This window comes from Lynx canadensis, chromosome E2 (assembly GCF_007474595.2).
Source record: "Lynx canadensis isolate LIC74 chromosome E2, mLynCan4.pri.v2, whole genome shotgun sequence".
NCBI classification, from domain to species: domain Eukaryota; kingdom Metazoa; phylum Chordata; class Mammalia; order Carnivora; family Felidae; genus Lynx; species Lynx canadensis.
The window spans coordinates 28428375-28444156 of record NC_044317.1 but is presented as its reverse complement, the minus strand read 5'-3'; the positions used below and the strand labels follow the sequence as shown (position 1 = coordinate 28444156).

Sequence of the window (15782 nt, the reverse complement as noted above, 5' to 3'; positions counted from 1 at the left end):
TTCATAATATTGGCTTGTTTTGGTTACAAACGTGTTCTATTTCTAAAGCAAATACCATAAGACCTATGAAAGAGTCATTCTTGATGTGAAGGGAGGAAAAGAGAAAAAGGAACCATTTCAACAGTGGAACAGATGGATTCAGAATCAAGGGTTAAATGGATTTGTAACATTCCCTTGCTCCATAGGAGAAGCCTATTGCTCTGCCTCCTATAGTCTCCCTGATGTCACTCTCCAGGATCTCTGTCCACTTAAGTCAGATTTAGAATTGTGTATGTGGAATACAGTAGGTGCCTAAAATTCAATTCCTTGATTAAGGGAATGAAGGCCTAGAAAAAGAACTAAATTTTCCAAAGTTGGCTGAACCAAGACTAAAAGTTCTGTCTTTTGATTCCCAGTCCAATGTTCTTTCCACTCTGTTGCCTTTCTTGATTTCATTTATTATTTGTGCAAACCTACTGGGACTAAAGCTTTCTAATATTATCCTTTAACAGTTGTACATAATTTACTCCCAATTTCTAGTTGTTATCTTTATGAAAGAGGGCATGTCACAAAACATGGACATAATTTATTCTGTATTAGGAGCTAGGAATTATTTATTGGAATAAATATCATCGGATCACATATTGCTTGGATAAAGTCCACTTATGATGATCAATAATATCTGACAAGGGGCGGGGGAGGATTATTGAGCAAAGTAAAAACTAACTACAATGTGAATAATACAATTGGTCTAGATGCTACTTAAAAAGAGCAACTTCGATATAATGTTTGAACCACGGATCCTAGGGAAGTAGCATGATATAACGTGAAGACTGTCTTGGAACATAGAAAATTGAGGGTGACCATGTTGATTACAAAATTTACCAGCTGGTCTTGGGTAAATCACTCGAACTTCTCTAAGCTTAACTTCATTACGCATAAAATGTAAATAGAAATTTTGGCTATTTCAAAGGGTTGTTAAAAGGATCAAATCAGGGGCGCCTGGGTGGCGCAGTCGGTTAAGCGTCCGACTTCAGCCAGGTCACGATCTCGCGGTCCATGAGTTCGAGCCCCGCGTCGGGCTCTGGGCTGATGGCTCAGAGCCTGGAGCCTGTTTCCGATTCTGTGTCTCCCTCTCTCTCTGCCCCTCCCCCGTTCATGCTCTGTCTCTCTCTGTCCCAAAAATAAATAAACGTTGAAAAAAAAATACTTTAAAAAAATTAAAAAAAAGGATCAAATCAAAAAATGTATGAGAGATTGGTATAATTCAAAGATCAGAGACTATGTGCACCATGATGCCAGGGGACCACATGCATTGCATTCCACAGTTTACTCCCAACACAAAGCAGAGTCTGTCACATGGTACACACACAGTGCACACATATTATAAAGGCAATGACAGGGGAAGTGTCATTCTTATCACTATTTTCTTGCCAGAGAACTGTTTATGGGGTGGGGGATAAAGCCAAGTATAGGAGTGGAGCAGGGGTGGGGAAAGTGAAATAGAAGGAAAAATGATTGGCGTCACTTCTTTCCTAGAACAGAGGAGAGGTGGTGGAATCAAAAGAAAGGATGATTAAATTGACCCATTCTTTCCATGCCCCATTTATCCCACCTCTTAATCTCAAATCACACCATTGATTTTTTTTTTTAAGATTGCTTTTGGGCATCCACCTCATTAATTTTGGTCATTTAAACTACGGCATTCAGTGTTTTTACTGAGATCTTTATATGTCCTCTCTTTGGTGACTGAGAATAACACTGCTTTAAATTTATATTGGATATAAGTAATTCAGCGTTCTCCTCCTCCTTTCCTCTTTCCTCTCCTCTTAGCCCTCTCCAAAAGCTACAGTGGCCATGGGAAGAGGCAGCAGACTGCAGGGACAGCTTGAGAGGAAAATCAATCTAGTTCTTTTCTTTCTACTTCAAGCTCTGAATGAGTCTAGCTAAGTCCAATGGGATAGTTGTCTGGCTAAAAATGTGTCTCTTTCTGAATTGCCCATCTTCAATTTTATAGATGTATCCCATCACACACATAGAAATTTCAATAAAATGCTTTTTCTCTGCCACAGAGGTCAGGGTTTTTCAGGCCTTTGGGGAACAGATAACATGCCCAAATGTCAGCTCAACTGAAGACAGTGTTACCCCCCATGGAGCACAATGTTCTTGGCATTTGGCAGACTTTGGGAACACCCCAAATCACATGTAGAGGATGCAAACAAGTCACAGAATTATCAGTCTAGCCAACCTACTTCTACTCTCACACTACTTCTAATGAACTTGAATTAATTAAAGCCCTCCTCGTCCCCCTACTCATAATTATTACAGCCAATTCAAACTGATTTTACTGGATTCAGATAAAATTCATCTACTTTTTGCTTTTGCAAATACAACTGACAGGAACAACAACAACAACAAAAATTTCTATTTGTAGAGAGCACTTGATAATTTTTTGGACCTTGAAGCTTACAGAAGACTAATGAGATAATGTCTAAAACGTGTTGGAGCTGCATGCAAGAAAGGCTCTATGGAGATAGAAAATACGATAAATAATGCAAGAAACCTTCATGTCAGGAAATCTCCTGTCTTCTAGAGGACTTAGTAAGTATTAAATAAATGCTTTACAAAGACATACCTGCTAATCTTATCTGTCAACTTCAGCCGGGGGAGGTTGAAAAGTACTATTACTCTCGGTTCTGAAGAAAGATTTTCCAAGAAAATTCCAACACAGACCACAATTGGTAGGTAAGGCCTTCATATTAAGCCAAGCTTCGAACTTCAATTTCAGCACTTGGTCAATCTTATCAATGTGAAAGCGCTAGTCCTACCCCCTCAAACTTTCCACTCAATCTCAGCCAAATGCATCCCTGGGGGATTCTTTTTCTACCCTAAATTGAGAAAAATCACAAAGTGCACCCTCTTTGGGGCTCTTGAACCATCAAAGCACACTCAACAAATAATGTTCTCAAGAGTGACCACATAATGGATTTCAATAACTTAAGAGCTCAATTCAATTACCTACAAGTCTTAATCTGCTCCTTCATGCAAGTCCCTTCATTTAAAAATACACAAAATCTTTATTTCTTCCCATGGCATCTTTTATTCCTAACATTATAAATAAAGAAACTACTTTTTTCATGAACTCAACAAAATAACAAGACACAAAATTTATCAAAGAATTTTCTGATGAATTCTTGAAAAGCATTTGGTATACATTCTCTTCTTATCAGCTCCTAAATGCCAATAAATCTCCCACTTGCTTATTTAAAGTCAGTATCATTTCAGTTTTCAGAACCTTACTTGAAAACAAGCCACTATCATTTTGAACTTAATCTTAAAAATCTTCCCAAGTCATCAAGTCACAAAATTTCTATTCAAAAAAATCAAAAGGTCTCAGAGCTAGGGAGAACTTTGACAAGTGATCTGATTTAACTCTTGCCTATAGATAGGTGAATTTAATTTACAAGTATTAAAACTGATGACCTGTTTTAATGGACATTGGACATCTAAATGGACAGTGGACAGTGGACCATGCTTGACCTTCTGGGACATTCACAAAGTGATAAGACAACTCTCTCGGCCTCAAAGGAATTTACATGCCAGTGATGTTTCTCAAACTTTGTCAGTATCACTTAGGGGAGGAGACAGGATTATAAAGATGAACATTTCCAGGCTCAATCTCAGACTTACTAATTCAGAAATTTTAGGGATGAGACTCACAAATCCACATTCTTAAAAGCATCCCAGGTAATTCTTAGCACCATTGAACATTTGAGAACCACTGTCCCAACAGGTCTGAGAAATGTGCTCAAAATAATATCAGTCATAGAAGTGTTGAATATGGACTAAATGGTGGTGCGGGCTATCTTCTAGGAAAAGAAACAAAAATTTGATCAGTATCTTCCTTCATTAAAACCAGATATCTATCAGAATATACTCAGTCATCTGTTAGTCTGACCCAGACATTTTTGTAAATTATATTGACCACTAAGTTATATTGTAAGCTATCAATTTCATAATGGAAACCCTTAGTAAGGAAACTTAAAATCTCTAGTGATCTACCATTCTCCCTAAAACACCAAATTCACCTGACATTTAGTTTGGTTTCATTTAGTTCATGAACCACACGTTTTAGCTTAGTTTCTTACCATGACAGTAGTATTCAAAAGGGATAGCAATTCTCATGTTTTCCTTTGACAAAAATATTTTTAAAACAATAAACATTTTAGAAGTTGAGGGGCACCTTGGTGGCTTAGTCGGTTGAGCATCCAACTTCAGCTCAGGTCACGATCTTCCAGTTCGTGATTTCCAGCCCCGCATCAAACTGTCTGTTGTCAGCACAGAGCCCACTTTGGATCCTCTGTCTGCCACCCCCTCTCTGCCCCTTCCCCTCCCACCTCAAAAATAAATAAAACATTTTTTAAAAAGTTGAATTCAGAAACATGTGAGATGTCTGAACTTTTAAAAAGTAAGCTCCTACCAGAATTAATTGGCACATACAGATTGTATGTATAAGCTCCAACATTTTGTGTACAGAAAAATCATCTGGGGAGTGGCTATCAATACGGAATGCAGAAGAGTCTGACTTGGTAGAAGTAAGGTGGGTAACTGAATTTTTATGTAGCATCCCAGCTAATTCTGATGTGAATGGTTTTGAATAAAACATTCTAGGGATTTTAAGAATCCAAGCTTATACCCATCCAAACCTTCCTTTGAATCAAAATCAATATATTAAACACAAAAGATTGTCAATACATGCATATTTGATTAATTACAAAAGGGAAAAATAGAGAAGTTTGGTTCATCTAATAAGAACGTACATTCTTTAAGTCAAAACTGGAGGATCTTGCATGTATCATAAATTACTGCCCTCCGCAATTAGAAGCCACATGTAGTAAAAAGGCTTAACATAGGCTTTTGCTGTTGTTCCTCTTATAAAACATTCTAATTCATTTTAAAACTCAGGGGTGCTTGGGTGGCTCAGCTGGTTCAGAAGCCAACTTCAGCTCAGGTCATGATCTCATGCTTCAGGAGTTCAAGCCCCTCGTTAGGCTCTGCACTGACAGCGAGAAGCTTGCTTCAGATTCCCTGTCTCCCTGTCTCTCTGCCCCTTTCCCAGAGCTCTCTCTCTCTCTCAAAAACAAAAAACAAAACAAACCAAACAAACAACTTAAAATATGTCGAACAGTGTGTGAGAATGGCAAGGCAGACAGTTGACTGAGGACTGGGTAAGTTAACATGATTCTCTGGCCAACAGCAATAATCAGAGAAACATAGTTCTGAGGATCATACAAAATAAAAGCAAATGAATTTGTCCTTTATCACTCCTGATGTTAGGATTGTAATTTCCCTATTCCCACAGGAATTAATTGTGGACAAATTAAACACTTGTGGTATTATCTAATTACTAACAACTTGCAGAAAACTGAGATGTTCTCATGCTCACTTCCTTTGTTGGCGGGGGGGGGGGCGGTGAATATCAGTGGGTTCTGGGGTTGTCAGCATTCTCAGAGTCTAGAAAGTATGCTTTATATGCTTATACAACATGTTATTTCTCAAATAATCCACAAACAAATAAAAGGAGCCCTGGTTTATTAGTTAACGATGGTGTAACCTTGAACAAGTTATTCACCCCTTCAGAGGCTCAGTTTTCTCAGCTGTAAAATGGATAGCCAGGCTGATCTGGATTCATACTCTAGGCTCTTTCCACTCTGCCATGACACTCCCAACACCACAGTGTCTAACTGAGGTTTACATGGGAAATCTAAGAGGTAATTTTTATAAAAGTGTTCCATGAACTGTAAAGCACTATACAGACAAAGTGCATTATTTTTAGTTGCTTTATGAAGCCCAGTTATAAAGATGCAAAGTGACCCAGAGAAAGAAAACAGGGTAGACAAACCTGAAATACAATATCTACAGTACCTAGAACATTACCTGGTGCATGATAGATAAGGTGCTTAATAAGCAAAGAAGTAAAGAAAAACACACACACAAAAACAGGTCTGTGCCTTCACCATACTAGGTGTGATACGAAGAAGAAATAAATATAACTAAAATCAAGGATAGTTTGATTCAACCATATAAGCCACAATTCCCCAATAGCCTAAGATCTCAAAAACTACTTGATATGAAAGAGGATTAAAATAAGATATGACCCATCATCTTTTAAAAAATGGTTATATTCTTACCTCTTTGGTCTTTCGGATGCAGCCTTGTAGGGATAGCAGAATCTGGGTGAGTTGCTGAAGTTTTTCCCTATATCAGATCTGCATAATCGTCTTAGCAACCTGTAGAGGCAATAACAGATTGTATTGAATGTTGGGTACCTTAAGCTCTGTTTTGGATCTGGAAGGCTGACTTTTAATGACACACTAATTTCAGCAAACTAGATATTTCCCTTAAGCTCCCCTCCTCAACAGACACACCAAAGGAGGCTGGGGTCTGGGTAGGCGAAGAAGTTATTATTTTATAAAACAATTCTTTATGAGTCCTTTGTCAGTTTCCTAGAATACATAAAATGTGATTCAAATTTAAATATTCAAATTGCATTACATACAGCTTTTGACGTAGCTATTTATAGACAGAGACAAATAACACATTAAATTCAAGGGAAAAAATGTTTTCTTCTGGGTGGGCCTTAACTGCCTTCCCCTCCACCCCCATTGCAAATATATTTTATGCTGGGTAATATTTCCAAAACAGGGGTGCTTTTTTCTGTTGTTGAAATGAAACAAACAAGTTTGCTTTCAGAGCCATAGAAGTGCCCAACTGTTAGAAAAAACATTTTCTGCTGGCCTCTTGCCTGTCCTATCCCCATGCAACCTTTCCTATTGGCCCCTTTCTCTAGGAGGGCCCCTGGGGCTGTCTGCTGGAACTGTCTGCTGTAAAACCATTTTGTGCAGTGAGAACTAGTCTCTTCAAAATCTCAGAGACCACCCAGAACACGCCTGATTTTTGGCAAATGTGTACGTGTTTCCTCGGTACTTGATTAGCTGTATGCTGAGTAACTGACCTGGGTTTCTGGGTCTTTATTTGAAAAAGAGATGGGAAAGTGTTTTTAAAAAATTGAAGAAAGGAAGAAAATCTCTTCTCTCACCAAAAAGCGACTCAACATTCATTTATTTGTGTTTGGGGGAAGGAGCAGGACAAGGGAATTAAATGCCAAGATTTCAACCAAGCGAAACCGTTCAAAATGAGCACAAGCGTTTAAATTCTGTGTTGAAAGATCAATGATGTGCTAGAAGCTCATGAAAACCTGTCCCTCCCAACCAAAAGCTTCCCAGAGTGGGACTTGTCTCCTGCGCTGATACCTATGGCGGGGAATCTCAGAGCAGGGTCCGCGAAGGCACAGGGAGGTAGAGGCTCCTAGAGAACAGGCCAGGGCTTTGTCTCATCCTGCTGTGTTCCTCTCCTCACAGCCTCTACTCTCACATACTAGGTGCTCAATTAATGATGGTGGGTCGCAGGAAAAGAACAATCCGCGACCGCCCCCATGCCCCAGGCGAATTCACCGGAACGCGGGTTACTCAGACCCACTGTCTCCTCGCGTTTGCTGAGGTCACTTGGTCTCGGCTGCCACAGCCCTGACAGCAGAAGAGTAACCAAGAAGGCGAGCTGCTGGAGCCAAGATGGAGCGGAAGCGGGAGGACGAGCAGGGCGGCGCGGGGCGCGAGCTGGGGGGCCCACCTGACCGCGAGAGGGAGGAAAAGTAGAGCTTTGAAAGGAGGTCGGAGGAGCGAGAGGAGGAGGGGGCGGAGGAGGGGAGGGGAAAAAAGGAGCGAGCACGGCAAAGGATCAGAAAAGCAAGGAAAAGAAAGATCACCTTGGGAGCCGCGGGAAAGGGGGCGCTGGGGGGAGGAAGGCGCGCGCGCGCGCGCGCGCGCCGCCGCCAGCTGACGCGGTTCCGGCGCGGCCTCCCGTCCCCACCCCCCCTGTCCGGGGGCCCGGCGCGCGGCCCTGCTGACGTCAGCGGGCGGCTTGCGGTGCGGGGTGCGCAGAGCCGCTGGCGCACTCGCGCGCTGCGCTCGCCCCTCCCCCGCCCGGGCTGTGGCGCGCGCGCTCGCTGGCTCTCCCTTCATTTTTTCTCCCCTCCCTCCCAGCCTCTCTCCCCTCTCTCTCTCTCTCCCTCGAGCTCCCGGCTGCCTGCGGCTCCCTCGCTCTCCCTCTCTCTCCGGTAGGCTCCACCGAGCGATGCGAGCTCTGGGAGACAGCGACACCGCCTCCCGCTAGAGACCTGCCCCCCGACCCGGCCCCCTGCCCAACCCTGCCCTGCGCGCAGGGGTCGGCGAAGGCGCCGCGGACGCACCGACGGCTGAGGACCCGCGATGCACATGCACTAGCAGCACCCCCTCTCTCACTCCCTCCACACCCCGCGCCGCCGCCTCCTCCTCCTCTGGCAGCAGCGGCAGAAGGACCCACCCTGCCCCCCACCCCACCCTCCGCCGGCTCCGGCTGCGGCTCTTGCCTCAACTATTATTTTATTTATTTTGGGTCGTGCACAAGCCTCAGTGCCTGCAGCCCGCGCCTCCTCGGACCGCGGGCGCCTCTTCCCTCGGCCCCGGAGCCCCAGACCCCGGCCACCTTCGCCTCGACACCCCTAGAACCCGCCAGCTACCGCAAGTCTCCGCTGCTGGAATCTTAGCGGCTGTCTTTTTGGGGGGTTCTGGTTTCCCGACATTTTTGTTTTCAACCAAGGGAAGGATATCGTGGTTTTTTCCCCTTTGAACCCAGGCTCTGCTCTCTGGGGGGGTGGGGGGCGCGCCGAGCCGGGGAGCCGTGCCAGCCGAGTCGTGCGGGCTGTGGCAGGGAAGGGGCCACCATGGGATGTACTCTGAGCGCAGAGGAGAGAGCCGCCCTCGAGCGGAGCAAGGCGATTGAGAAAAACCTCAAAGAGGATGGCATCAGCGCCGCCAAAGACGTGAAATTACTCCTGCTGGGTAAGGACCGGGGCTGCCACCCCCATCTCCCGACCCCAGCCACTCCGCACCCACCTCTGCCCTCTCTCCCACCCTACTCGTGTCTGGGGAGACCTGGTCCCGGAGTTGGCACCACTGTGTGCCTAGGATCGTCCATCCTCTCGCATGCCTTACCTCCATGCCTCCCCCCCCCCCTTTCCCCTAAGCTGACACTCACCAGTTTTTCCCCCGTCTGTCCCAACAGGGGCTGGAGAATCAGGAAAAAGCACCATTGTGAAGCAGATGAAGTAAGTCCCTGTGGCCTTGGGATTTGTACTTTTATTAAGAATAATTTTTTGTCATTTGTATTATCTTGCTCATTACACATTGCTCTCCAGGCCTGGTTTCTGATTCGTGTACACACACACACACACACACACACACCTGGATTTGACTCCCCTCCCCCACGCCCTACGTTGGTTCTGGGTCCTCCACCCCAGCTCCCCGGTGGGTGTTTTTTTTTGCGGAGGGGGGAGGGAAGTGGAGTGCCTGTAGTTGTATGAATGACAGTGTCCGCCATATTGATCAGAACATCACACTATTGGCATGATTATGATCATTACTCTTTCTTGCCCCTTGTATGTATCACTACCTCCGTTTCTATCTATATGTCTCTGTTTCATTCTGTATTTCTCTCTCCTCCTCCCTCCACCCCCTCCCCCTTCCACATCCACAGTCCCTTCCCCCTGCTCTTCTCCTGGGGCAGTGATTTTGAACTTGGCTAAAACATGGAAGGGACCCAGCCCTAGACTGGGGTGGAGGATCAAGTGTCTGCTGTTCATGGATTTGGTGCTGAATTGGAGGTTGTGGTTTCTGCCCCCGCCCCCCAAAAGGACTAGGGTCAGGGGAAGGGGTTATGTGGTAGGGGAGGGGGGTGGATTTCCAAGCAAATGTGGCTGGCACAGCTGTATCCAAGGCAGAGGTGGAAGGGGAACTCTGGCTGAGGCTGAATGCCTGTCCCTTGTGTCCCCCCTCATCCCTTACCCCCCCCCCCGCGTTTGGTCTCCTGACCGGCAGTTTTCCTTCACTCTGTGGCCTTTATCAATGTATTTATTTACACTCTGCATAGGCCATGTTCCATGTAATCTACCCACAATGCGGATTTCAGGCCCCACTTGCCACCGCCCCCTTCTGCCTTAGATATCAGTTTCCCCTCCTAATTAACTGGGGGTGGATTTGAGTGATGGTTGAAAATTAAAACAAAATGGGATATTTCTTCCCTTCCACACTTTCTCAGTAAGGAGCCTCGCCCCTCCTTCCCACTCTCAGGCTTGCTTCTTGCCCCATCCATTGGGCAATTCCTAGCGAGCCCACAGGCAGCTTTGCTTGGGAGGGGGTGGCCTGCGGGGAAGGGGTGGATGCCCTCAGGGCCTCCCGGCCCTGCTGCTTCCGTTGGCCTGTCAGTTCGGGACGGAGGAGTTCGTTAAGACCATTTAGCGAGGATTCCACGTCGCTTTGCTGTGACACCTTCGTGCACACACAGCTCCTAATTAGGGGTTGCTGTGCAGTAAACAAAAATGATTATTTTTCAACTTGACAGAATAGCTGAAGTAATTGCATCCCGTAGGAAAACAATGGAAAATAAAAACCCCTTTGGCGGAAAGGTGGGTGGGAATCGAAGCATGCTTGCGGTTTCAGAACCAAGATGCAAAAAATCTTGCATGTGTAACAGGCATGACAAGCGGGTTCTAGGCGGCGCCATGATGGTAGGGAGTAGCGACTAGGAGACAATTCCCCCCACCCCACCCCGTCTGTTTGACATATTCTTATTTTCGTTAGAGAGCTCCCTGGGGCTTTCTTTGCAGAGGCCCCTCGGCTCGCCGCACCCCTCTGAGCCACGGGTAATTTGGCCTGGGGCTTCTCTGGAGCTTGTGCAGCCCAAATGGATGGAGAGGCGGGGCCGAGGGAATTGCTCTTTGCAACAAGGTGCATGTTGCATCTGCCTGGAGCCCTTGCAGGTCGGTAAATGCAAGCAGCGCCACCCCTCTCTCCCAAAGGGGGATGTTTCAAAACTTAAGAAGTCTGTAATCTGCAGTGGTGGCCTCGGAGCCGGGTAGAAGCCCCAGCCACAGGGGCTGGGTGAGGTTTCAGGCGTTGCGAGTGGTGGACAGCGCCCAGCTGAGGCCGGAAAAGTCGATGGGGCTCAGCTCGGTGACGCTCGGCTCAGCTCGGTGCGGGCTGGGCGCGGGGCTCGGAGGGACTCGGCAGTGTTCGGAACGGAGTCGGGGCCCCAGCGGAGAGAACCCGAGCCGCTTCGGAGGGGGCCGAAGGCATTCGGAAAGACTCGTGGGAGGAGTGGGGCGGGGGGGGGGCGGTGAGAACGAAGGAGGGGGGTATGCTAGAGTCTGCAAATTAACTTTGCGTCCACCAAAGCAACTCCTTACCTGCTTTTCCCGAACATGCCCCATAAATTAGGTTGATTTAATAAGAAGTTTAAAAATATATACTGACTCCCCCAAAGGGTACCTCACCTTTTTTATTCAAAGAGAGCTGAGCTCTCTGAGGAAATAGGTGTGCCATTTTAAAATGAAAATTCCTAATTATATACTGGGGCAGGGAATCTTAAATGAAGGCTGTATGTAGACTTTCCCCGGAAAGTCATATGTGTCTCAGATTTAGTTACACTGAGGAAGACGAAAAAGTCAAGCCTTTGGTGTTTGAGATGGTTAAATCAGATATCTGAACATTTCTTCTCTTTTCCCTGTACTCCCCACTTTTCTTACTCCCACAGAACACCTTTTTGTAGAAAAATGTCAGGCAAAACTGAGGTAAAACTATTAATTTTTTTAAACACACCAACTCTATAGGAAATAGGCTATGTTTGTTCAAAAGGTCAATCAGAAAGATTTCTGGCCCTGTAATTTTGCACAAGGACCCTGGCATCCTGTCCTCCTGAAGCATTCATGAATGGCAGCTTTTCCTGTGAGCCCTCCAGCTTGGCTTGAAATAAATCAGATCAGGGCCTTGTGCCAAGCTGGATGCAGGACTTGTTTTATTAACCACAAAATGTGGGATTGGTGTCACTGTATCCTAGTGACAAATTCTTTTGAGTCCTCCTTTGCAGAGATGATTTTCCTGATCGCCACGACTGAGAATCACTTGAGTCAGGAGACCTGTATCGTGGGTGGGGCTGGGCCCAAAAATGTAGGTGCCATTTCCAGAAAGCAGTTTTGGACTTGTCTGTGCAGTGTGATTAGTGACCGACCTATCAGGCCATACATATGAATTAATTCGGATGTTGCTTTATTTTACCCAGGTAGATGAAATTAAAGAGTTCTCCATGGGTGATGCCCTGTGAGAACTTGATGATTTCCTAAGGGGGCCTTGGGCTTAATAGTTTCTGTTGGACAGAGAGAAAGAATATTGATATTCAGACATCTCCAGACCCTTTTAAATCAGCGTTTTCAGAAGAGCAAAGAGCATTCCATTTAGCTTCTTTTCTCATCCATGTTGTGGCGTGCTGATTAGAAGGAATAGGCTTCCATATATGCCATAGTAATTGAAGTTATATGATAAAGGGCTAACTGATGCTACTTAAAACAAAGTATTAACGCACACATCAGCCTAGAAATGTTGCAGGAGACCGACCTTTGCAATTCTTTTGCTTGATACATGTTGTAATGGGAAACTTACAGCCATTAAAGAGATGCCACAGATGAGACTGTCATTTTAGAAGCCTGATTCTTAGTACTTTATTAAATTTGTTAAACGTGTCATTTGAACATAGCTTGCTGGGCTGTTGTTGTTGTGTTTTTTTGCATATGTGATCGTGAGCTAGCGTTTGGGAGTTCTGGGTCAGACAATCCAAAACATTTCAGTTCTAAGAAATAACAATCATTGAAAGAGCACAAATAAAATTTTACACACACCATGAACAGTGACCTTTTTAAATATGTGGTATTTAACTTGTGCTTGTTAGGAGGCGATGACCTCACCTGTGATATGGACCTCATCATTTTTGCAATCCATGGGACTGTTTTATTCAGACTAATCAAAATTTTATTTTTTATTTGTTTTACTTATTTATTTATTTTTTGATGTTTGTTTATTTTTGAGAGAGCAAGAGCATGAGCAGGGGAGGGGCAGAGAGAGAGGGAGACACAGAATTCGAAGCAGGCTCCAGGCTCTGAACTGAGCTGTCAGCACAGAGCCCTACATGGGGCTTGAACTCATGAACCGTGAGATCATGACCGGAGACGAAGTCGGTTGCTTAACTGACTGAGCCACCCAGGCACCCCTGGACTAATCAAAATTTTAAAAGGAGGTGTTCATTTTATTTAATTACCAAAATCCTTACCAAGAAATCTCTTAAAGAATTATATTTTATGAAGTATGAAATCAATAGAATATCCTTTTTAGTGACTTCCCGTTTTGAACAAACAGTGACAAGTGCTTGGGCATTCTACCTGAGGAAAATGTAAAATGAGCTGTGGAGGTGCTATAAGAACTGCAGTTTGCCCTCATTTGAGGTGTTGAGTTCTCTGTGATGTCACATTCAGGCTCCCTGTGTCTGGAGCATTAGGTGGACTTTTAGGAGATAGGGAGTTGGAAGGTGGCAATGAGGTGTGGCTTACAAGCTGCTGGCTTTAAATATAAATGGACAAAATAAAATGGAGTACTCTGGATGTGCACTCATTCCCAAGGTGCCTGCTCAGTGCCATTGTAAAACAAATGCCAGGGTTTGTCCGGTGAAGACGTCATTTCTTGTACAAATATCCCAGCCCTTATAGTGGGTTATGATTCAGAGGACAGACCCCATCCTGTTGGAGAAGGTAGTCTTTTAAACGTCACCTCCCCCATGGGGCGCCTGGGTGGCTCAGTCGGTTGAGCGTCCGACTTCAGCTCGGGTCATGATCTCACGGTCCATGAGTTCGAGCCCCGAATCGGGCTCTGTGCTGACAGCTCAGAGCCTGGAGCCTGCTTCAGATTCTGTGTCTCCTTCTCTCTCTGCCCCTCCCCTGCTCACACTCTGTCTCTCTCTCTCAAAAATAAATAAACATTAAAAAAATAAATAAATAAAACGTCACCTCCTGCCAAAAGTTGGTGGCTTCCTCCCACCAGCTGACCCTGCTTTTGTAACTAGGGTGTCTTCTGTTTGGCTTAGGTTCACAACAAGCCTGTGTTCAGTCAGCACACTGCTGTTCAGCACCTCCCGAGTGGCAGTAATGAGTGGAAGGGAATGGCCACTTGCAGCCATTACTCTGTAAAAGTGCAGCCATCTAAAAGGGCATTTCCTGCATGTCCCCAAAGGGTCCCATGTTGAGGCAGCACTCTGGAGAACCACCCTTCTAGGCTTGTGGACTTGTTATTTCTGCAATCATCTCTTTGGCTGCTTTGCCCCTCCCCCTTCCTCCCTTCTCCGTGTTTATTCAAATGGATGCACCTTGCTCTCTGGAGACAGCGTGAGCGCAAACAGAATGTCGGATCAAGTAGCAGATGAGTTCTCCTTCGCTGATGGATGGTGCTCTCTCCTTGCTTACTGTTCACTGAGCTGTAAATACCAGCAGACCTTCTTGCCAGAAAAGTAGCAAACAGTCCACCTGATCTCCTCAGGAGTCAGCCATGGAACTCTTGAACCTGAGTTACCTGTTGAATTCTGAAGTAGAACCTGTCTGCTTGTTAAAAGGGTTGTTTCTGACTAGATTACATGGATGAGGCTTCATTTGGGATTGCCATGGCTCTAAAGGAATCAGAATTTCTGTTCTCTTTCCGTGTGGGACTAGATTACATTTATAGTGCTCAAAGTCGGAGTACTGGCTTGTTTCTTTACCACTCGGAACTCCCCAGATTATGATTGTTCTCCTTAGTACACCACATCTGCTAAAGATAGGACGGGGTCACTCATGTTTCTCAGCTGCTCACAGCACTCTATCTCTATGAACACTGGAGATTTAATGTGAGTAGAATAAGGTCCTGTTTTTCTGACATGTGGTCAGTCCATCTGGATGCAGGGACTGGGTTAGCTGTCTCCCAGGGTGTCTTCAGGGTCTCCTGTCTAATGAAGCTAGACAGATCATTATCACAAGAGCACGTCGTGATCTGAAAGACAGTAGACAAGCTGGGAAGGGGATGATTTCAAAATGAAAAAAGACATTTTGGAAAGGGTTACCCCCAAACTTGACACTAGCAAAGAACAGCTTTTGATTTTGATGAAAGGAAGCTGTGTGTGTGTGTGTGTGTGTGTGTGTGTGCGTGCGCGCGCGCGCGTGTGTACACACATGCTACGTGAGTTTAAAAACAGTGGATAGTATGAGAAGAGCACTTTACCTTACTTATGGACTGCATCACCGTAAACACGTTGACGGTACTCAAATGATCTCCATTCTAAGAATTTGTTTAAATTTGTATCACATTCTTATTTTATCTATCCTGTGCTTCTCGCGCATACTACACAGTACTGGTTAGAAAAGACACCGTCCGGCAAATCAGTCATTAGCGTAGAGGGGGAAGAGAGGAAGGAGCAGTGGCCTGTTACCGGTTCAAAGAAAAGCTAGTTTCTTTTTTCGAGAAGGAGTTTAGCATGCTTCTCTAAAATTGAGAGGTGATTAAGAGCGTGGACGCTGGAACCAGACTGCCTAGCATCAAATCTTAGCTCTACCACTGACTAGGTGTTAGTAACTTAAACAAGTCACTTTACTTTTTGTACCTCAGTTTCAGTGTCTTTGCCTATAAAAATGGGGCTGATAATAAAAACACCACCTAAAGGAGTTGTTGTGGGCAAATGCCCTTATAACAGTGTTCTAGAAATCACTATACAGACGTCAGCTATAGTTTTCATTCCTTTGATTGATTAGTGGGTGTTCCCTTCCCATATGGAGTTGTCTTTTCAAGTATGTGGGCCTTGTC

General features: G+C 45.0%; 1 protein-coding gene across 2 annotated transcripts in view; it reads left to right on the top strand.

Annotated features, from left to right (window-relative positions):
* The first annotated feature begins 8038 nt into the window (after positions 1-8038).
* Positions 8039-15782, top strand: part of GNAO1 (G protein subunit alpha o1) — a 172781-nt gene continuing 165037 nt past the window's right edge. The window contains exons 1-2 of one of the 2 annotated variants that reach the window (XM_030298707.1): positions 8039-8918; positions 9142-9184. In XM_030298707.1, coding sequence (XP_030154567.1) covers positions 8801-8918; positions 9142-9184 — 161 coding nt within the window. In that variant the 5' untranslated portion in view covers positions 8039-8800. The remainder of the gene's footprint in view (positions 8919-9141; positions 9185-15782) is intronic. The other variant, XM_030298706.1, reaches the window with a different exon arrangement.